Consider the following 23,118-nt stretch of genomic DNA (forward strand, 5'->3'; position numbering starts at 1 on the left):
TATGTCTATCTTTTTTAGGCAGAGACTAAGTAGATAATGATCAGGATGTGGTCTTACTAATGTCCATATATAATTGTAGAAAGATATGTACTTGCATCCTCCAGTAAAGTAGTTATTATTTATATAGTGACTGGCTGCTGTATCTGCCTAATAGGCTTTTAATAACTTGTATATAAGAATGCTTTTTGATCCTACATCATTTTAAAATATACTGACAGCCAAGTGGATTTTAGCATTGGTTTCCATCTGATTTGCTATTATGAATTCAATCAACTTGCCTATACACTTAAAACCTCTTTGTACCCTTATTGCTGTTCGCATTTCCCAATAGGTTTTGTGATTATATTTCATTTAGTTCCGTAGCCAAATTGTTAATATAGATTGTGAATAGCAATGATCTTTGTGATCTCATTAGTTACAACTTGCCCACTGGAGTAGTATCCATTTATACATTTTTATTTTCTTTTTGATAAGCAACTCAGTCCATATGACTATATTCCCAAGTCCAAATGGTCTAACTTTGTTCAGATCCCTCCCTTCTGAAAATCCGAATTGTTTTGAAAGTGAAGTGAAAGTTTCAAATGAAACTGGTTTCATTTAGCTGGCATGAAAGAACTGGAGATATTAAACTAATGGATTCTAAGTTAAATATCAAGGTTGGGTGTCTACTTAGAGAGACTGAATACCTAATACTCAGGGAGACTGAAAATATGGCTAAGTGGTACCACAGCAACAACCTTCCACTCAGTGTCAGCAGTACCAAAGAGATGATTATTGACTTCAGGAAGAGGAAACTGGAGGTCCATGAACCAGTCCTCATTGGGGGAATCAAAGGTAGAGGGGGTCAGCAACTTTGAATTCCTTGGTGTTATCATTTCAGAGGATCTGTCCTGGACCCAGCACATAAATGCCATTATGAAGAAAGCACAGCAGCACCTCTACTTTCTTAGAAGTGTGCGAATATTTGGCATATCATCTAAAACTTCGACAAAGTTTTATAGATATGTGTTGAAGAGTTTATTTATTGGTTGTGTTACAGCCTGGTATGGAAGCACTAATGCTCTTGAATGTAAAATCCCACAAAAAGGATACAACCTAGTCCATGACAGGTAAAGCCCTTTCCACCATTGAGCACATCGACACGAAGTGCTGTTGCAGGAAAGCATCAGGGACCCCCACCACCCAGAACATGTGCTCTTCTCCCTACTGCCATCAGGAAACAGGTACAGGAGCCTCAGGACCTGCACCATCAGGTTCCGGAACAGTTATTACCACTCAATCATCAGGCTTTTGAACCAGAGCAGATAACCTCACTCATCCCAACACTGAACTGTTCCCATAACGTACGGACTCACTTTCAAGGACTCTGCGTTCTTGATATTTATCGTTTGTTTATTGTTTCTTTTTGTATTTGCACAGTTTGGGGTTTTTTTGTACATTGATTGTTGTCTGTTCTGTTAGGCACAGCCTTCGTTGATTCTGTTGTATATAGTGACATACAGTATATGTACTGTACTTTGACAATAAATTTAATTTGAATACTTAGACTTTTAGTGGGGTTCTTGCTGATCTTGAGTCCAGTAGCTTGCTGAGGAATAATTAGAAAAGTAAATATGTAGGTTGGATCTAATTAAAGGCAGTTGTATAATTAAGGACATTTTATTTAAAGAGCCTGTTTAATTTCTATTGGAAATTATTCTTGTATACAAGTTATTAACTGGAAAGAATTCTACACTATTTTTAGTATAAACTCATGATTTTGACCTTCACAATTGTGAGATCAACACTGAGTAAAAAGGAATATGTCTCGAGGATGTAGATAAGCTAGGAGAATGAAAAATAAAGCTGGAAGTAGAAAAAATGTAAACCTTTTGACTGAGGAAAGCAAGGCAACTCAAGATCTTTGTGAAAAATATAAAGAGAAAATACAAGCTAGATCGGATCATAATAATAATAAGTACTTTATTGATCCTGAATGGGAAATTACTTCATTACAGCAGAAACATTTTTAAAACACACTTAGTAATAATAATAAATATAATAATATTACTAATAAAGTACAAAATAGTAATATACTCAATGATTTACCAATGTGCAGTAATGTGCAATAATTACAAAATAATAAAACAGAGGCTATTGTACTTTGCACGTTCTCCTGTCACACAGAGATCAATTGTTGTATATGTTTATTGCATTTGGTGAGAAAGATTTTCTGTAATGATCCTTGTGACAGCGGAGTTGAATGAGCCTGTTAGAAAGGGTGCTTTGTGGCTTATTCAGTAGGTCATGAAGGGGATGTGCTTGATTGTCCATAATGGATAACAGTTTGTTGAATGACCTCCTCTCCACCACTAACTCCTAAAGAGCAAGAAGAAAATGACTTGATAATGTGTGTGCAAATCTCTGATGGTTATCAAAGATCAACATTGGTGTTAATAAAGCATATTGAATATTGTGCTTTATAAATGGACATGTAGAATATAAAAGCCAGAAAATGACGTTAAACCTAGAATATACCCTTGTAGCAATACCCCTGTCAATCACATGGAAAGAAGACTGTGAGTACAACAAGATCCTTTTTTTGAATAGTTTCAGAGATGAGAGATGACCAACGAAATTGAAATCATGATCCTGAGGAGAGGAAGGTAAAAAGAGATTTGATAAAATTCTTTAAAATGAAAGAGTTCGATGGAGTTGATAAAATAAACTGTTTCCTGTAATAACAAATTACTTAGCAGGTTAGGCAGGATCATAGTTAACATTTCAGATCCAAGACACTTTATCAGCACTGGGAAAGTGAGAAAACAAATTCGTTTTCAGTAACAGGGAAGTTGGGGGCAGGAAGGGTGCAGTAATCCGATTAACATTCAGCTTTTCTCTCTAATTTCAGATATCCAACATCTGCAGTCTTTTTATTTTCAAGCTATTTATTTTGTATGGCTGAGGTTAGTAGAAAAAGGGCCAGATTTAAGATGATGAATTAAAAAAAGAACAGATAGTACTTGTGGAGTAATAAGGATTCACAGATGGATCTGATGGTAGTCTTCAAAGGGGAGTTGTATAAATATTTGTGGGAGAAAAAAGCTGCAGAAATAAAACGGACAAGTTAGCTAACTGATCAGACCATAATAAATAGACTAAATGACCCCCAGTATTATACTATTCCATAATTCTTTGCAACAATAAGATAAATAAACTTTTAAGATTTGTTCAAATTTCTAATAGTAATTAAAAATATAGTAATGTGATATAACTTTATTATCAGTTATCAAAGTGCTGCTAGGTTGTATTAAAAATTTACCATTAGTATAGTACTCAGAGCTGTGACTTTGCCAAATTGATGCATGGTACTAGAGACAAGGTGCTAACATGATAGAAGATTAGTTGACTGGCAGAGGTCAGAGATTGGTGATTAAAAGGTCCTTTTCAAAATAGCTGCTAGTGACTTGTGGAGTTACACAGGGGCTGATAAAGGGACAGTATCTTTTTACTTTATACATTAATGGTTTGGATGAAAGAACTGATGGCATTGTAGCCAAGTTTGCAAATATTACTAAGATAGATAGAAAGCTGGAGTGTTATGGAGGCAAGAGGACTTGGACAGGTTGGGAGAGTGGGCAAAGAAGTGGCAGTTGAAACACAGTAGGAAGTGTAGATATTAATTATTTCCTAAATGGGAAGAGAATTCTGAAATTAGAACTTCATTGGGGCTTGGGAGTCAGAGTTCAGGATTTGTTTAAGGTTTAGCTTGAAGGTTGAGTCAGTAGCAAATAAAACAAATGCAATGTTAGCATTCATTTTACAAGGACTCAAACATAAAAGCAAACATGTACTGCTAAGACTATAAGGTGATGGTCAGAATGTACTTGGAATATTTTAAGCAGTTTTGGGTCCCATATCTAAGGAAGGATGTGATGGCCCTGAAGATAACTAAGAGTGCACTACAAGAATGATCCCAGGAGTGAATGGTTTAATCTGGTGAACAACTTTTAATATCTCTGGGTGCCTGTATTTGATAGAATTCAGAAGGTTGGGGGGGGGGAATCTCATTGAAATTTTAGGATACTAATATTATGCACGTAACATACTTGGAAGCGTTGCAACTTGGATTTCAAAAGAGGCAATCGTGCTTGACCAATCACATAGAATTTTATGAGGTGGTAACTAACATTGTGAAATAATATTAAAAAGAAAAGACTTGCCTGTATTCAATTTTTTTTCCAAAATCTCTAGATGCTGTAATGAAATTTACAGATTGTATTTCTGGAATATGTTTTCGATTGCTGTACAGTATAGGAAATACAGCTTTTAATTCATGCACAGAATGTTCTCAAAACAGTATGCCTAAATGGTTTAAGAGTTTGTGGGTTTTGGCTAGGACACTTGGAAGAAGTCCTTATTTTAAATGCTGCCATGCGGCTATTGATATTTAAGAAGGAAGTGATGCCCCAGAATGAATCTGCGTGAGTGGTTACCAGGAAAAAATAAGGAGTTATGGATAAGAGTTCGATTAAAAATTAGTTCAAAATGAGAAACTTCTATTCATCATAGAATTATAAGCACACAGTGTTTCATGTGATTATTTTGTGTTTATACTAATCTCTTGTATACGTCTTTGCTCTCCTATAATTCTATTAATAAGCTTTTGTTTTCCTTTATTATATCAATGTTAGTGGCTTCCTTTATGAGACCAGACAGAAAGTTCTCATTTAGCAATGACCTTGTATATACATGAACATTTCATGTGGGTTCAGAAGTTTTCTGATGACTCTGCCATAGTTTGATGCATCAGCAAGGGAGATGAGGCTGAGTTCAGGGCTACGGTGGGAAACTTTGTCACATGGTGTGAGCAGAATCATCTGCAGCTTAACATGAAAAAGACTAAGGAGCTGGTGGTGGACCTGAGGACGGCTAAGACACCGGTGACCCCTGTTTCCATCCAAGGGGTCAGTGTGGACGGTGGAGGATTACAAATACCTGGGGACACGAACTGACAATGAGCTGGGCTGGTCAAAGAACACTGAGGCTGCCTACAAGAAGGGTCACTGCTGTCTCTATTTTCTGAGGAGGCTGAGGTCCTTTAACATCTGCCAGACGATGCTGAGAATGTTCTACGAGTCTGTGGTGGCCAGTGCTATCATGTTTGCTGTTGTGTGCTGGGGCAGCAGGCTGAGGGTAGCAGACACCAATAGAATCAACAAACTTAGTCGTAAGGCCAGTGATGTTGTGAGGGTGGAACTGGACTCTGACGGTGGTGTCTGAAAAGAGGATGCTGTCCAAGTTGCATGCCATCTTGGACAATGTCTCCCATCCACTCCATAATGTACTGGTTAGGCACAGGAGTACATTCAGCCAGAGACTCATTCCACCGAGATGCAACACTGAGCGTCATAGGAAGTCATTCCTGCCTGTGGCCATCAAACTTTACAACTCCTCCCTCGGAGTGTCAGACACCCTGAGTCAATAGGCTGGTCCTGGACTAATTTCCACTTGGCATTATTTACTTCTTCTTCTTCTCATTATTATTATTATTATATAATATATTATTATAATATTGCTATATTTCTACACTATTCTTGGTGCGACTGTGATGAAACCCAATTTCCCTCGGGATCAATAAAGTATGTCTGTCTGTCAAAATACATCCAACCTTTTTCCTATTTAACTTTCAAAACTTTGTTTATAAAATGGTTATTTTTTGTTGATTCTTTCCCTTTTACCTTCTGCTTGTTGTTACTTCTGACACCATCTCCAATGCCATCCAAGGCACATACTTTTTCCTTTGGATTTTATTGAATGTTTTTTGACAATCCAGCCATATTTTAATGTAATTTTCTTGTGATTTATTACATCATGCAGCACAGGCCATATTTTTCAGATCTTGGACATATTCTCACCTTAGCAATGAAGTAGGAAGATAATACTATGGCAGCACCTCTTCAAGGCAAAATAGCCTATTTCTCACAATGTTGCAAGGCAAACAAAATTTCTCATTAATTTATTATTGGGAGTAACTGAAATGCAACCAGAATAAAACAAGTTCAACAGCTAGAACCAGTCCTGAAAAAAAAATCAAAATACAACTTAATTGAACTTGCCCTTTGTATATTTTTATGGAAAATAGTTACACACATATTACTGTGCCTTTAAGTCAGGGGTTCTCAACCTTTTTTATGTAATGGGCCCCTTATTAACTGAGGGGTCGTGGACCCCAGGTTGGGAACCCTTGCTTTAGGTGGTTACAACAGCCATACTACTGTAAGTTCCTCTTTGTTCTGTATTTGTATCCAGCAGCAGAATGGCATGCAAACCTGGGTTAAGTTTCCTCTACATTAATGAACCGGAACTGGAATTACAGGCTTAGATGCACTTTGGCTCAACAGCCATGACTTTTTACCTACTGCTTCTAAGTTTGCCATTCTGTGACACTCTCACTCATTAGTTGATCAAATCAAAATCTCCTAAAATAGTAGTTAGCTATATAATATGAAAAATGTATTAACAAATCTGCTCAGATTTTTTGAGTTTGTAATTATCAGGATAGATGAGGGAGAATAATGGAAATTGAAATTTTTCAAAGAACTTAAGAAATTGGATAAGAATTGGGTCATTTGGCTTGTTTCAGTGACAGTCTCCCAAGTACGACATGGTAGAAAATTCCCTGAATTAATAAAACCCTGCTTAAAGAAATTTTTCCTTGTCTCCTTTGTATGAACCCGACCAAATCTGTGACTCTTGGTTATTGACTCTTCAGCTAGACCATTCTGTTCAAACACTTCAAGTATTTTGTAAGTTTCAAAACTGTCTTTTCGTACCTCAAACCTACCCCCATCTCTGGAACTAGTCTAATACACTCTCTTCTATCATGTCTTTTTGCAATAAGAAATGAAAACTGCACAATGCCTAGGTTTGAATATAGAACAATTTCTTATTGCTAAGAATAAGGAGTATTTACTCCTGTACTTGTATTGTCTCATGATAAAGGCCAACAGAATAAGAATCAGGTTTATTACCACTGACCTGGTGTGAAATTTGGGTTTTTTTTTGTGTGAGCAGAATAGTGCAAAGCCAACAAAATAAATTTAAGTTACAAAAAGTAAATAGTGCAAAAGAAGAATACCAGAGTAGGGAAGAAACCTGATGGTGGAGGAGAACAAGGCATTGTGTGTGAGTATTCAGGCCCTTGTACCTCCTCCATGATGGTAGTAATGAGAAATGGGTAAGGGTTTTTCCAGTGGTGGAGCTGGATGAGATTCTGCAGCCTCTTCCATTCTATACATTCGAGGCTATGATCAAATCCATCAGAATGCTCCCTACCATATATCTGTAGAAATATCCTAGAATCTTTGGTGACATAACAAATCTTAAAATCCTAATGAAGCATTGCTGCTGGTATTCTCTCAGCAATTGCATCAATGTTTTGGCCCCAGAATAAATCCTCTGGGATATTGATGCCCAGGAACTTAAAGCTCTTCATTCTTTCCACGACTGATCCCTCAATGAGGACTGATACGTAATCTCCTGACTGCCCCTTGCTGACGTCCATGACCAATTCCTCGGCCTTGCTGACATTGAATGAAAGCTCCTTGTTGCAGCACCACTCAACTAGCCAATCTGTCTTGTTCCTGTACTCCCCTTGTTGCCATTTGAAATTCTTTCAACAAGAGTGGTTTTAAGGCCCTGGACAGGACGTACAGTGAGGTCGTTACACCTAGGATACCGGAAGAGAGAAAGAGGGGGTGACGATGAGGAAGGGAAGGATGCTTGAAGTACAGGAGACCCCAGGGGATGTACCTCTCTTAAACAGGTTCACCTTCTTGGAAGCTGTCAGGACAGAAGATACTGCCAGTCTGGGAGGCGGACAGGTCTGCGAGCCAAAAATTGGTGCAGAAGCAGAGCCGAGGAGTCAGACATCAGGAAGAGCCGTGGTAGTAGGGGACTGCATAGTAAGAGGTACAGAAAGGGGTTTCTGCGGCAACAGGCGAGATTTAAGGATGGTGTGTTGCCTCCCTGGTGCTAGGATCCAGGACATCACGGACCTATTGCAGGGAATCCTCAAGGGTGAAGGTGAACAGCTGGAAGTGGTAGTGCCGCATGTCGGCACAAATGACATCGGGAAGAAGAGGAAGGACATTCTGCAGCGGGACTTCAGAGAACTCGGAAGAAGGCTGAAAAGCAGGACTTCCAGGGTGGTTATCTCCGGTTTGCTTCCAGTTCCTCGTGCTGGAGACGGCAGGAACAGGGAGATAATGGATCTGAATGTGTGGCTGAGGAGCTGGTGCAGGAAGCAAGGGTTTACATACTTGGACCACTGGGATCTGTTTTGGGGTAGGGATGAATTGTACAAAAGGGACGGGTTGCACCTTAATAGGCGGGGGACCAGCATTCTGGCAGACAGGTTTGCCACTGCAACACGGATGTGTTTAAACTAAGTAGTGGGGGGGAGGGGATGAACTGGAAATATAAGGATGGAGTTAAAGGGAAAGTGAAAATAAGAAAAGTTAAAAAGGACAACAGAATCAATGGAGTAGAAAGCTCAAGAAGAGATCATACAGTATGGCCAAGTGAAATAGGAATTGATATGAAAGGAGAGGGGAGAACCGAATTAAAAGTATTATATATAAGTATAAGGAATAAAGTAGATGAGCTTGAGGCTCAGTTGGAAATTGGCAAGTACGATGTTGTGGGAATAACTGAGACATGGCTTCAAGCGGACAGGGCCTGGGAAATGAATATTCAAGGATATACATCTTATCGAAAGGACAGACTGACTGGCAGAGGGGGTGGGGTGGCTCTGTTGGTGAGGAATGATATTCAGTCCCTTGCGAGGGGGGACATAGAATCTGGGGATGTAGAGTCAGTATGGATAGAATTGAGAAATTCTAAGGGTAGAAAGACCCTAATGGGAGTTATCTACAGGCCCCCAAACAGCAGTCTGGATGTAGGGTATAAGTTGAATGAAGAGTTAAAATTGGCATGTCACAAAGGTAATGATACAGTTGTCATGGGGGGATTTCAACATGCAGGTAGACTGGGAGAATCAGAATGGTACTGGACCCCAAGAAAGGAAGTTTGTGGAGTGCCTCCGAGATGGATTCTTAGAACAGCTTGTACTGGAGCCTACCAGGGAAAAGGCAATTCTAGATTTAGTGTTGTGCAATGAACCGGATTTGATCAGGGACTTCGAGGTAAAGGAACCATTAGGAGGTAGTGACCATAATATGATATGTTTTAACCTACAATTTGAGAAGGAGAAGGGAAAATCGGATGTGTCAGTATTACAGTTGAACAAAGGGAACTATGGAGCTATGAGGGAGGAGCTGGCCAAAGTTCAATGGAACAATACCCTAGCAGGGAAGACAGTGGAACAAAAATGGCAGGTATTTCTGGGAATACTGCAGAAGGTGCAGGGTCGGTTCATTCCAAAGAGGAAGAAAGATCCTAAGGGGAGTAAGGGGTGGCCGTGGCTGACGAGGGAAGTAAAGGGCAGTATAAAAATAAAAGAGAAGTATAACATAGCAAAGATGAGCGGGAAACCGGAGGACTGGGAAGCTTTTAAAGAGCAACAGAAGATAACAAAAAAGGCAATACGCCAAGAAAAAATGAGGTACGAAGGTAAACTAGCCAAGAATATAAAGGAGGATAGTAAAAGCTTCTTTAGGTATGTGAATAGCAAAAAAATAGTTAAGACCAAAATTAGGCCATTGAAGACAGAAACGGGTGAATTTATTATGGGGAACAAGGAAATGGCAGATGAGTTGAACAGGTACTTTGGATCTGTCTTCACTAGGGAAGACAAACAATCTCCCAGATGTAATAGTGGCCAAAGGAACTAGGGTAAAGGATGAACTAAAGGTTATTTATATTAGGCAAGAAATGGTGTTGGATAAACTGTTGAGTCTGAAGGCTGATAAGTCCCCGGGACCTGATGGTCTGCATCCCAGGGTACTTAAAGAGGTGGCTCTAGAAATTGTGGACGCATTGGTAATCATTTTCCAATGTTCTATAGATTCAGGAACAGTTCCTGCTGATTGGAGGGTGGCTAATGTTGTGCCACTTTTCAAGAAAGGAGGGAGAGAGAAAACGGAATTATAGACTGGTTAGCCTGACGTCAGTGGTGGGAAAGATGCTGGAGTCAATTATAAAAGAGGAAATTACGACACATTTGGATAGCAGTAGAAGGATCAGTCCGAGTCAGCATGGATTTTTGAAGGGAAAATCATGCTTGACTAATCTGGAGTCTTTTGAGGATGTAACTATGAAAATGGACAAGGGAGAGCCAGTGGATGTAGTGTACCTGGACTTCCAGAAAGCTTTTGATAAAGTCCCACATAGGAGATTAGTGGGCAAAATTAGGGCACATGGTATTGGGGGCAGAGTACTGACATGGATTGAAAATTGGCTGGCTGACAGGAAACAAAGAGCAGTGATTAACTGGTCCCTTTCGGAATGGCAGGCTGTGACCAGTGGGGTACCACAAGGTTCGGTGCTGGAACCGCAGCTGTTTACAATACACATTAACGATTTAGATGAAAGGATTAAAAGTAATATTAGCAAATTTGCTGATGACACAAAGCTGGGTGGCAGTGTGAAATGTCAGGAGGATGTTATGAGAATGCAGGGTGACTTGGACAGGTTGGGTGAGTGGGCAGATGTATGGCAGATGCAGTTTAATGTGGATAAATGTGAGATTATCCACTTTGGTGGCAAGAACAGGAAGGCAGATTACTATCTAAATGGAGTCAAGTTAGGAAAAGGGGAAGTACAACGAGATCTAGGTGTTCTTGTACATCAGTCAATGAAAGCAAGCATGCAGGTACAGCAGGCAGTGAAGAAAGCTAATGGCATGCTGGCTTTTATAAAGAGAGGAATTGAGTATAGGAGTAAAGAGGTCCTTCTGCAGCTGTACAGGGCCCTGGTGAGCCCCCACCTGGAGTATTGTGTGCAGTTTTGGTCTCCAAATTTGAGGAAGGATATTCTTGCTATTGAGGGAGTGCATCGTAGGTTCACAAGGTTAATTCCCGGAATGGCGGGATTGTCATATGTTGAAAGATTGGAGCGACTGGGCTTGTATACACTGGAATTTAGGATGAGAGGGGATCTGATTGAAACATATAAGATTATTAAGGGATTGGACACGCTGGAGACAGGAAGCATGTTCCCGCTGATGGGTGAGTCCAGAACTAGAGGCCACAGTTTAAGAATAGGGGGTGGGCCATTTAGAACAGAGATGCAGAAAAACTTTTTCACCCAGAGAGTGGTGGATATGTGGAATGCTCTGCCCCAGAAGGCAGTGGAGACGAAGTCTCTGGATGCATTCAAGAGAGAGTTAGATAGAGCTCTTATAGATAGCGGGGTCAAGGGATATGGGGAGAGGGCAGGAACGGGGTACTGATTGTGTATGATCAGCCATGATCACAGTGAATGGCGGTGCTGGCTAGAAGGGTTGAATGGCCTACTCCTGCACCTATTGTCTATTGGCAAATTTATAGATGGTGTTTGAGCTGTGTCCAGCAACACAGCCATGAGTGTAAAGAGAGTAGAGCAATGACATAAGCATGCATCCTTGAGGTGTGCCTCTTTTTGTCAGTAATGAGATGTTATTTCCAATCTGCATAAAGTGATTTCCCAATGAGAAAGCAAAGGATCCAGTTGTAGAGAGATATGGAGGCCCATGTTTTGAAGCTTGTTGATTAGTAGTTGAGGAATGACATTGTTGAACACAGAGCTGTAATCGATGAACAGCAACCCGTTGTTTCAGTGCTCCAAAGCAGAGTGATAGATAGATAGATACTTTATTCATCCCCATGGGGAAATTCAACTTTTTTCCAATGTCCCATACACTTGTTGTAGCAAAACTAATTACATACAATACTTAACTCAGTAAAAAATATGATATGCATCTAAATCACTATCTCAAAAAGCATTAATAATAGCTTTTAAAAAGTTCTTAAGTCCTGGCGGTAGAATTGTAAAGCCTAATGGCATTGGGGAGTATTGACCTCTTCATCCTGTCTGAGGAGCAAGCCAGTGAGATTGTATCTGCTATTGATCTCTTGTGGTGAAAGGCAAATTGTGATGGGTCCAAGCCCTGTTAGCCAGGAGTTAATTCCAGCCATGACTAGCCTCTCAAAACACTTTGTCATAATAGAAGCGAGTGGTACTGATGATAGTTTTTGAGGCAGCTCCCTTTATCTTCTTGGGCACTGGTTTGAGTGTTCTTTTGAAGCAGGTGGGAACCTATGACTGCAGTAGTGAGATGTTGAAGAGGTCCTTGAACACACTAGCCAATTGGTCGGCACAGGTGTTCAGTACACTTCAAGGTACATCATTGGGCTTAACATTTTACGAAGGCTCATTGGAGAGTGAAGCATGGCTGCCACTTGCGCTATTAGGTTTTGCCTTCTAGGAAGTAATGGCATACAAATCTTACCACATTTGTTGTACATCTGATCGTCTCTCTAACTTCACACAGAATTACCTTTTCACCTTCACAATGGCCTTGTGTAGGTCATACCTGGACTTCTAGTACTGCTGTTTTTGAACACCACAAATCTAGCCTTCAGCAGAATGCTAATCTCTTGGTTCATTCAGGGTTTTTGGTTTGAGTATGTTCAGTATGTTCTCGAAGACACTTGCTTATCCACAAGTCTTGATGAAGTAGGTGATGACGGTGGCGTATTCATTCATATCTGAAGATGAATCCCTGAATATGCTCCAGTCCACCAATTTGAAGCAGTCTTGTAAGCGCTTCTCCAACTCCCTTGACCATATCATCGTGGTCCTCAGTTTCTGCCTTTTGGGCAAGGAGTAGAAATACAGTCAGAATGATCGGACTTATAAAGGTACAGGGATGGTGTGATAAGAGTCCTTGATGGTGGTGTAGCAGTGATCAAGTGTTTTGGCTTCTCTGGTTCTACAGGTGACATGTTGACGGTAGTTTATCAGGTACTCCTTCAAGCTGGCCTGGAAGTCCTCTGCAATGATTGGGAAGGAATCAGTGTGCACTATCTTGTGATTGTTGATCAGCTCATCCAGTACCAGCTTGATGCTTGCCAGAGCTAGAACATATGCTGCAACCAAGGTGACAGCAGAGAGCTCCCTCAGCAGATAGAATGGATGACACTTGCCTACCAGATGTTCCATTTGCCTCCTAATTCAATGCTACATTTGTATGTCGGTTTTCAGTACCGTGCATTTGAACTGTTGGGTCCCATGGAAGATCTCTCATCATTTAAAAAAATACTCTATTTCTGTTTTGTACACCAAGTCAATAATTTCACATTTTTTCCACGTGGCATTTTCTTTCCCACCCCACCTTCTCTTTCCATACCCTCTGCATCCTCTAATTTTCCTACTGACTCTCAATCTGAACTTGTTTTGTATCATCGAGAAATTTGAAAATAGGATGTTTAGTCTCCTCAGTTAAATTATTGATGTGATTATGAATTCCCAGGTTACTACCAAAAAATCTGGGACATGGAATAAAAATTTGTTCTTGAAAAATTTATGTGGAAAGGGAATAAAATAATTTTTTCCAACTTTCATTTCTTGATGTGTGTGCAGATGATGTGGTGATGTATTACAGAAAATTATGATGTCCATTTTTTAGGAATGCAAACCCTCATAGATGCAAATGTAGGTTAAGTAATGGAGTAATATCATGGATAAGGTAGTTTGGAGACGTAAAAGTTATTAATTTCTGAGGAAAACAAAATGCAATTTAAAATGTAAGAGAACTATTCAAAGGGTCTTGATGTCCTTGTGCTCATCCAAACATTTTGAAATCAAAAGCTACTTCACCTGTGACTGATTTACAGCAGGCAATGATGAAACTGCATCTGAAGGTACTGAGTTCAGTTTGATCTCCTTACCCAAGAAAATGTATCTTGGCATTAGAAAGAATAATTTTCAGTTTTCTGTTCCTCTTTTACAAAAGCTTGATCAAAGTTTGGTATTAAAAATCTTCCCCTTAGCTCCAGGTTTTAGCACCATTTGAAGTAGCTTTCATTTAATGCTGTCTTTGCTATCATAGGATAACTTTTTCCAGAAGACAGTATTCTTTAATTCTTTTGAAAATTGTTTCAGTTTAAATATTTTCAATCTAAATATGCCATTGTCTTTATTAATCTAATTCTCAGATGCCTTGGTCAACTTCCCTGATTCCCACATTATTGGTTTTGTTTAAATGTAAGAAACTAGATTTGAAAAGCAGCATTTGTCTTAAACTTAGTATGAAATCCTATTATTGAAGATCATCTTCCACAGTGGACATTTAGTGTAAGGTTACTAGTTAACTTTGTTTCATTAAATAGTGAAGAAAATATTAATATCCTAGAAAGTTCATATTAGAATGTTAAAACTATTATGAATTTATGCAGAGTTTAGAAATGCTTGATCAGAAATACAGCAACTTCTAATTTTCCAAATGTGCAACTCTTAGGAAATTCTGCCTCTGTCAGCCTGTAATAGTGAATTTAAAATAGAATCCTTGGATCCTAGTTTTAATAAAAGGCAGGAAAATTCTCTCTGATATCCGGCCAATATTTGTCCTCAACCAACATAATTTGTTTTTCTTTTTTAAAAAATCATATTACACAGATATCCATGCATTACTTTTTGTAGGACTTTTGCTCTGAGGTGCTTTCAGATTTACTGATGTTCTGAAAAATTATATATATGTAAGTCTTTTAGACTAACCTCATAGTGAAAATTATATACTCAAGGTTGGCTCAGATCCAAGTATTTTGATATATACCATTGTAGTGTAGCGTGGCTTTCACTTGTAGCCAGGCTTGCTGCTTCTCAGGGGCTCTGTAAAGCTGCATCATCTGCAATTTTGGAGTAACAAGCAGTCAGGAAGATGCAGGTGAGTTTCGTCATAAGGTGAAGGATGAGATTGGAACAGTTGCAATGTATCATTTTCATTCTAAACTTTGCTTAGTTTAAAAATATTCTTAGTTACGCACCACATCTGAGTCAAGTTTCTGTCAACAATAATTTCTCAAAAAATAAAACCCCCTTATTGTTAACTAGCTTTCTCATGGTATCTGCAAAATGATTTTTTTTCTTAAAATAATCTCCCTACTGACCTAGAATCAGAATGCTTGTATTAAGGTCAAATATCCTCAACTGTGTGGGTTTTATACATTGACCAAATATGCCAGATGGTATTAAGATTTTGTTTATCAGATGAGTTTTCATCCACTGTGAAGATGCAGAAGTTGATCCTAGACCTGCAGATGAAATTAGCAAGGGGTATTTTGTTGATGTGCAAAGGAAGGAATCAAGGATTGATGCTTTGGGACATCAGAATGCATGGATGGGTGGGAAAACATTGTTGGAAACACTCTGGCTATATTTGGATAGGGAAGGGTGGAATGCAATAAGCTGGATAATGGAGGTGAGCCTTTAGTGGAATAAGATGTTCCCTTGGTCAACAATAGAATAGTAATGATGGTGAATGATTATGGATGGCAGACACGAAGTGTGTCGTTTATAGGATTATTTTGGTGCTGTAGGAGATGTGGAGGCTGGATGGAAGAATTCAAAATGCAAGTTACTGATAGGCTTGAACTATCAGGAAAATATTCCTCTAAAACTGTTTCCAGGACCTACTTACTTCTAATTATTTGTCAAAAATGAAACATGGAATTAAGTGTTTTTGGTTTATGTTGAGGTACACTGGTCAAAAGAAATAACTGACTATTCTAATTTGTAAGAGAAGATGTTACAGCATGATTTGCTTCTCATTAAATAAATCTTTGCATAGTCAGTTTATTTTTTCATTAGTGCTTATAACAGAATAAGGTAAAATCCAACACCTGATAACTAACTATGACTTACTTTTTGTTTTCTAGATCATGTCTCCATTGGTGGGCTTGGGGACAGTTTCTATGAATATTTGATCAAAGCCTGGCTTATGTCTGACAAAACTGATGAAGAAGCAAAAGCCATGTATTATGAGGCATTACAGGTACAGAATTTCTTGAATCCTTAAACTGTCTCCATGGAACTTGGCAAATTTTGTTTTAAATTCCAGAAGCTTGAAGCATCATTAGGCTTCTTTATTCTTGAGAAGCCGATATGTTTGTTCCATCGTGGATATTCCTCTTGCAGATATGTTTCACAGTATCAAAAATGAATGTAAGTAGGATTAAATGAAAAAGAAAATAATTACATTACTAATTGGTAACTAAATAATTGTGGAGCTGAGAAGGTGCGTTAGATTTTTATTATATGAAATAGAGTACATGGAAGGGCTTTATAGTTCCACTGAATGCACATCTGTTGACAGGCATGTAAGCTCCTCAGATCCTGGACAAACACATTCAGATAGTGTCATCAAATGAAAGAATTCAGAATACTGATTTTAAACTGTAAACAGCAGCTGATGTCACTATTTATGTTGAAGAGGCTAATTGCAATGTGAATAAAGTGGTCACTACATTGCAAAGTGGTGTGTTGTCAGAAAAGGAACACCATGGAGAATGGTTGACTATGAAGGAGTCCTATAGATAGATAGATAGATAGATAGATAGATACTTTATTCATCCCCATGGGGAAATTCAACATTTTTCCAATGTCCCATACACTTGTTGTAGCAAAAACTCATTACATACAATACTTAACTCAGTAATAATATGATATGCATCTAAATCACTAACTCAAAGGCATTAATAATAGCTTTAAAAAAAAGTTCTTAAGTCCTGGCAGTTGAATTGTAAAGCCTAATGGCATTGGGGAGTATTGACCTCTTCATCCTGTCTGAGGAGCATTGCATCGACAGTAACCTGTCGCTGAAACTGCTTCTCTGTCTCTGGATGGTGCTATGTAGAGGATGTTCAGGGTTTTCCATAATTGACCGTAGCCTACTCAGCGCCCTTCGCTCAGCTACCGATGTTAAACTCTCCAGTACTTTGCCCACGACAGAGCCCGCCTTCCTTATCAGCTTATTAAGACGTGAGGCGTCCTTCTTCTTAATGCTTCCTCCCCAACACGCCACCACAAAGAAGAGGGCGCTCTCAACAACTGACCTATAGAACATCTTCAGCATCTCACTGCAGACATTGAATGACGCCAACCTTCTAAGGAAGTATAAGCACTTCACACTCTTTATTAGGCATTCACCTTTGAATACTGGGGAAGGCTCTGATTCCTCTTGGAGATATTAATAATCCATTATTATTCAACTGTAATTGGTATTCCTCCAATTAATTACTTTTACTTTGCATTGCTCTTCCTTTCTTTTCTATAACCGACCTAAATTTTATTATAATCACCATCTCCTAAATGTCTCCCACTAAAATATTGTGCATTTGACTCATCTCGTTTTTCAAAAGCAGGCACAATAATGCTGTTTCCATCATTTGACTACAAAAACACTACTTTAGAAAATTATTTTCAACATATTCTAGCAAATCTTCACTCTTTACCTTAACACTATTACTATTGCAGTTTACATTGCAATAATTAAAGTCCAATTATCCAATAGATGTAACTCTTTTCTGTAATTTCCATGCAAGTTTGCTTCTATATTATCAGTCTTGCAATTAATTACTTATGGAATATGCCCGGAGTGTAATGTTCTCCCTTCTTTTTCTTGGGTCTACTTGAACAGATTCTGCATTTGATTCCTTTTTGACAACCTCATTGTCCAGCCTATAATAGTTCCTTGCTCAGTACAGCTTCCCTTCCTCCTTACTTTTCTTCCCTATTTTACCTAAACACCTTGTATTCAAAAATACTGTCCTACCCCTTATTGTTATCACCGTCACATCATATTCTCTGCCTGAAGTTCACTGACCTTATTTGCCACACTCCATGTGCCACATACATGCATTGTGAATTGGTAGTTTTTCATTGATTCAACGTATTTCTTTGTTCTACAGTGAATGCCCACAAAAAGGTGCTTAGGGTAGTATATAGTGACATATACATATATTGAGAATAAATTTACTTTGAACTTTAAAAAGTTAGTTATTTTCATTTTTACTGACTAGTTTAGTGTGAACTCTCCCTTCTATTTCTTTTTGGATATTTTGTATTTAATTGATTTTATTTCTCCTTACTCTGGCTCCAATTGCTTGTGTACTCTTATGCTTTTACACTGCTACTTCCTGAAACATTAAATTCCTTGTATGGTATGGAAACACCAATGCCCTTGAACGGAAAACCTACAAAAAAGTAGTGGATACTGCCTACTCCATCAGTAATGCCCTCCCCACCATTTAGCACATGTTGTCACAGGAAAGCAGCATCTATCATCAAGGACCCCCACCATCCGGATCATGCTCTCTTCTCACTGCTGCCATCAGGAAGGAGGTACAAGAGCCAGGTCCTACACCACCAGGTTCAGGAACAGTTATTACTCCTCAAACATCAGGCTCCTGAACCAGAGGGGATAATGTCACTCACTCCAACACTGAACTGTATCCACAAACTATAGACTCACTTTTGAGGACTGTACAATTTAGGTTCTCTAATTTATTTATTAGTTTTCTTTCTCATTTTGTATTTGCACAATTTGTCGTCTTTGCACATTGGTTGTTTGTCTATCTTTGTAGTTTTTTTATTGATTCTGTTGAATTTGTTTGTATCTACTGTGAATGCCCACAAGAAAAAATCTCATGGTGACATATATGTACTTTGATAATAAATTTACTTTGAACTTCGAAATAATCTAGTTATTATTAACCCTGTCATTGTTTAAAATTGATGGGTTTTTAATATTTTTGCCTTTTAAATCCTCAACTTTTAAAATTTTAAATCTACAACTTTTTAAATTTTAAGTTTTTTTTCAGTTTATTAAAACTATTGAATGCAGAAGTCTTTTAACAAACATATGTAGTCAGTAAAGCTTCATCCCTAGCTTTATCTACTTTCAGAGGTATCAAGTATAGTATCTGTTCACTATACTTCTCAAGTCCCAGCTACCATTCTGATCATGTCATGCAGTCTATTTCACTAAGGCCAGTGGAAAAAGACTGAGCGCATCTAGCCCAGGTGTAGGTCTACACAGACCACACTATCATTCTAGGCACCACAATCTGGCTGAACAAAATAAGTAATGATAAAGGATCTTGTAACGACATAACATGGATAGTACTAGAGTAAATGTTGCAAAAAGTGCAAAATTCTTCAACTTTTTTCCATACTTAGCAAGTGATAATGATATGCAGCACAGAAATGGATCCACTGATCCAGCATGTCTCTTCCATCCATTTTTTGACCATCTATATCATCCTATTTGCCTAATTTAGTTCATATTCTTCTATTCATGTGCTTTTCTAAATGCTTTTTAAACATGGTGACTGTTTCTGCCATCTGTGTGATTGGGGGAGGTGAATATCTGACTACCTTCCCTCCAAATGCTTTCTGTAACTTTATACAGCCTTTTGAAGTAACTTATTTGCCGCCTCCACTCCAGGAGAAACAAGCCCGGCCTATTTACTCTCTCTTTGCAACTAAAGTTCTCTAATCTAGACAACATCCTGGTAAAAGATCTGTTCCCTTCTCCTAAACTGTACACCAACCAGTATTTTTAAAGTTACCACATTGTTTTTCTTTTTGGAGTGAATGAGGATGAGTGGTGACTAGATAGAGGTGTATAAGATTATAAGAGCCATGCAACTTTTTCCTAGGGTGGCAATGGGTAATACCAGAGGATATCCTTTTAAGATGAGTGGAAATGTCAGAAGTAGGTTTTTTTTAATATAGAGTGGTAAGTGTCTGGAATGCACAGCTTGGTGTGGTAGCAGAAGAGATTTATTAGGGACATTTTAAGAGACTCTTAGATAAGCACATGGATGAAAGAAAAATGGAGGGTTATGGATAATGTAGGAGGGAACAGTTCAATTGATAATGGACCAGATTGAAAGTTTGACAGCATGGGCCAGAGGACCAATATTGTACTGTACTGTTCCATAAAATCACACTTATTTCTATGCTCCAACCTATGACAATAAGCATGCCACATGCCACCATCATTCTATTGGCATTGCTATTTTCAGGGAACAGCGGGCTTGTTCCCCTAGGTCTCTCTATTTCTAAACATTACCATGTCTTGCCCTAATTTGACTTCACCTGACACTTGTCAGGATTAAATTCCACCTGCCATTTTTCTATCTGATACATTTACCGAGGGAGTTCACTGCCATTGTGATTGTGGCTGTTCACATCCAACCTCCACTCCCCCCCCCCCCCCCCCCACCTACAGTGCTAATATTGGGGAAGTGCTACGTGAGCTCTATGGTGCCTTTATTGTTTCTAGAGACTTTAGCCCTGCTAGCTCTTAAACAGTCCTGTCTAAGTTCTATTAGCATGTTGACTTTGCGATCAGAGGAGAGAACATGTTACACCTCATTTATACCAGCATCCATGTTGTTTACAAGGCTGCTTCCCCCAATCTCACCTTGGATACTCTGACCACAATGCTAATTGTTGCAACCTCAACAGGACTGTTTTGAAAACTCGACTGGAATGTGTTCAGGGAGGTGGCTACCTATGACCATCACATTAATATCAATGAATACGTGGGACACTCTATCTATATAGGGAAGTACATTGAGGATGTCACCATTATTAAACACATCTCTGAGAGGTCAAATCAGAAGCCACGGTTGACAGTTGAGGTCTGCGCACCTCTGAGAAATCAGGATGCTGCCTTGTTTGGGGAACAGGGTGGTTCTTGGGTCCATAAGAGCAGTACTTTCCTGCATCATTAGGAAGGCAAAATGGAATTATTAGACTTTACAGCCATTTCTGTGACACCAGAGACATGAGGTGCATGTGGCAGGGCATTTAGACCATTATGGACTACAAGTCCACCCTGCACGACAGTGCCTTTCTTCCTGATGGGCTGAATGACTTTTGTGAATGGAATGATGTGGCAGTGAGGAAGGTCCCTCTCCTCACCCCCCTCCTCCAAGGAGCAAGCACTCTGGCCACAGCTGATGCAAGTAGGACACTAACCAGGGTCAACCCACGTAAAGCTGCAGACTTGATACCATACTTGGTCCGCCAGAAAAAGCAGGATCTCCCAGTGGCCACACATTTTAATTCCACGTCCCATTCCCATTCTGATATGTCTATCCATGGCCTCTTCTATTGTCAAAATGAATCCAAACTCAGGTTGGAGGAACAACACCTTATATACTGGCTGGGTAGCCTCCAACCTGATGGCATGAACATTGACTTCTCTAACTTCCGTTAATGCCCCTCCTCCCCTTCTTACCCCATCCCTGACATATTTAGTTGTTTGCCTGTTCTCCATCTCCCTCTGGTGCTTCCCCCCCCCCCCACCTTCTTTCTCCTGAGGCCTCCCGTCCCATGATCCTTTCCCTTCTCCAGCTCTGTATCACTTTCGCCAATCACCTTTCCAGCTCTTAGCTTCATCCCACCCCCTCCGGTCTTCTCCTATCATTTTGCATTTCCCCCTCTCCCCACTACTTTCAAATCTCTTACTATCTTTCCTTTCGGTTAGTCCTGATGAAGGGTCTCGGCCCGAAATGTCGACAGCACTTCTCCCTATGGATGCTGCCTGGCCTGCTGAGTTCCACCAGCGTTTTGTGTGTGTTGTTGTGAGACTTGATACCATACCTGGTTGGGTGCTGAGAGATTCCGCAGACCAGTTAACAGAGGTTCTAACAGACATCTTCAACATATCTCTGGGAAGTCCACTGACCCTGCAGGCATCAAGGCAGCCACCATCATCACAGTGCACAAGAGGATTGCAGTAACCTGCCTTAATGGCTCCCATCCAGGGCACTGACTTCAACAATAATGAAATGCTTTGAGCAGCTGGTTATGGACTGCATTAAATCCCATCTTCCTGCTACAGTTTACTTAACACTCAGATTGGTCCACTGATGATGCCACAGCCTCTGCCTTCCACTCTGTCCAGTCCCACCTGAAAAATGGTACCTCATTTGCTTGGATGCTGTTTATCAATGTGTAATACAACAATCCCTCAGAAGCTGGTGGGTAAACTGACCTTGTTGCGTCACAACATCTCTGGCTCCTCCAGGGCAGTGTGTTCAGTCCATTGCTGTTCATGTTATTGATGCATGACTGTACTGCTAAATCCAGCTCAAACCGAGTCATCAGTGAACTTGATGATAAGTGGTTGACCTCATCAGATGGTGTAGAGAGGAGGTAGAATGGTGCGAGCACAACATCCAGAGTCTTAATGTAGACTAGAATAAAGAGATGATTATGGACTTTGGGAAGGTGCAGGCTGACTACTATTCATTGCACATAAATACCTCCTCTGTGGAGAGAGTTAGGAGCGCCAAATTTCTGGGAGTGTACATAATGGATAATCTCACCTGGTCTGGCCCATCAACACCACCTCTTTAGACAAGAAAGCACAGCAGCTTTTTAATTTCCTGAGGAGATTGAGGTGAGTGAAGCTTCTACCCCCCACCACCCCAATTCTCTCATTCTAACCTATTTTTGAGTGTTGAGAGTGTCTTGACCAACTGCATCACTCTGGATACAGGAATTGCAAGGTATCTGACTGCAAGACCCCACTAAGGATTGCAAAAGCAGTCCTAAAGAAGGGTCTTGACCTGAAACGTCAACTATATGTTCATTTTCATTGACGCTGGGAGGACTGTTGAGAGAATCACCAGGATCTCTCTTCCACCTGACTGAGAATTTTATCAGGAACATTGTAAAGGATCCCTCACATCCATCCCACAATGTCCTTGACCCCCTAACATCAGACAGGAGGTACCATAGCATTAGGACAAGGACTACTAGGATGGGAAACAGCTTCTTCCCCCAGGATGTAAGACTACTGAATTCCCTGCCACCATCGAGGTCTCATCATGTATGAAATGCTAGTATTGTTGTGCTGTACACTTTTTAACGTGTTGTAAATGCATCTTATGCTAAATGTCAGTCTTCTGGAATATTTTTCATTATTTGTTAATTCAATATTACTTTGTGTTGTGTGTCAGTTATGTGTACAATGTTGTGCATCTTGGTCTAGAGAAGTGTTGTTTAATTTGGTTGTTTACATGTATAAGGATGAATGGACAATAAAATTGAGCTTGAGCTATATTCTGTTGCAATCCTAGATATCTTTCTTTGCTATCCACAGCACTACTAATT

The 23,118-nt window shown here is 39.5% G+C and overlaps 1 protein-coding gene across 1 annotated transcript in view; it reads left to right on the plus strand.

The window, feature by feature from the left end:
• Window positions 1-23,118, plus strand: part of LOC140719826 (mannosyl-oligosaccharide 1,2-alpha-mannosidase IA-like) — a 121,224-nt gene that overhangs the window by 74,659 nt on the left and 23,447 nt on the right. Inside the window, exon 8 of the mRNA XM_073034749.1 lies at window positions 15,861-15,976. Coding sequence (XP_072890850.1) covers window positions 15,861-15,976 — 116 coding nt within the window. The remainder of the gene's footprint in view (window positions 1-15,860; window positions 15,977-23,118) is intronic.

The sequence above is a fragment of the Hemitrygon akajei genome, chromosome 32 (assembly GCF_048418815.1).
Source record: "Hemitrygon akajei chromosome 32, sHemAka1.3, whole genome shotgun sequence".
NCBI lineage: Eukaryota > Metazoa > Chordata > Chondrichthyes > Myliobatiformes > Dasyatidae > Hemitrygon > Hemitrygon akajei.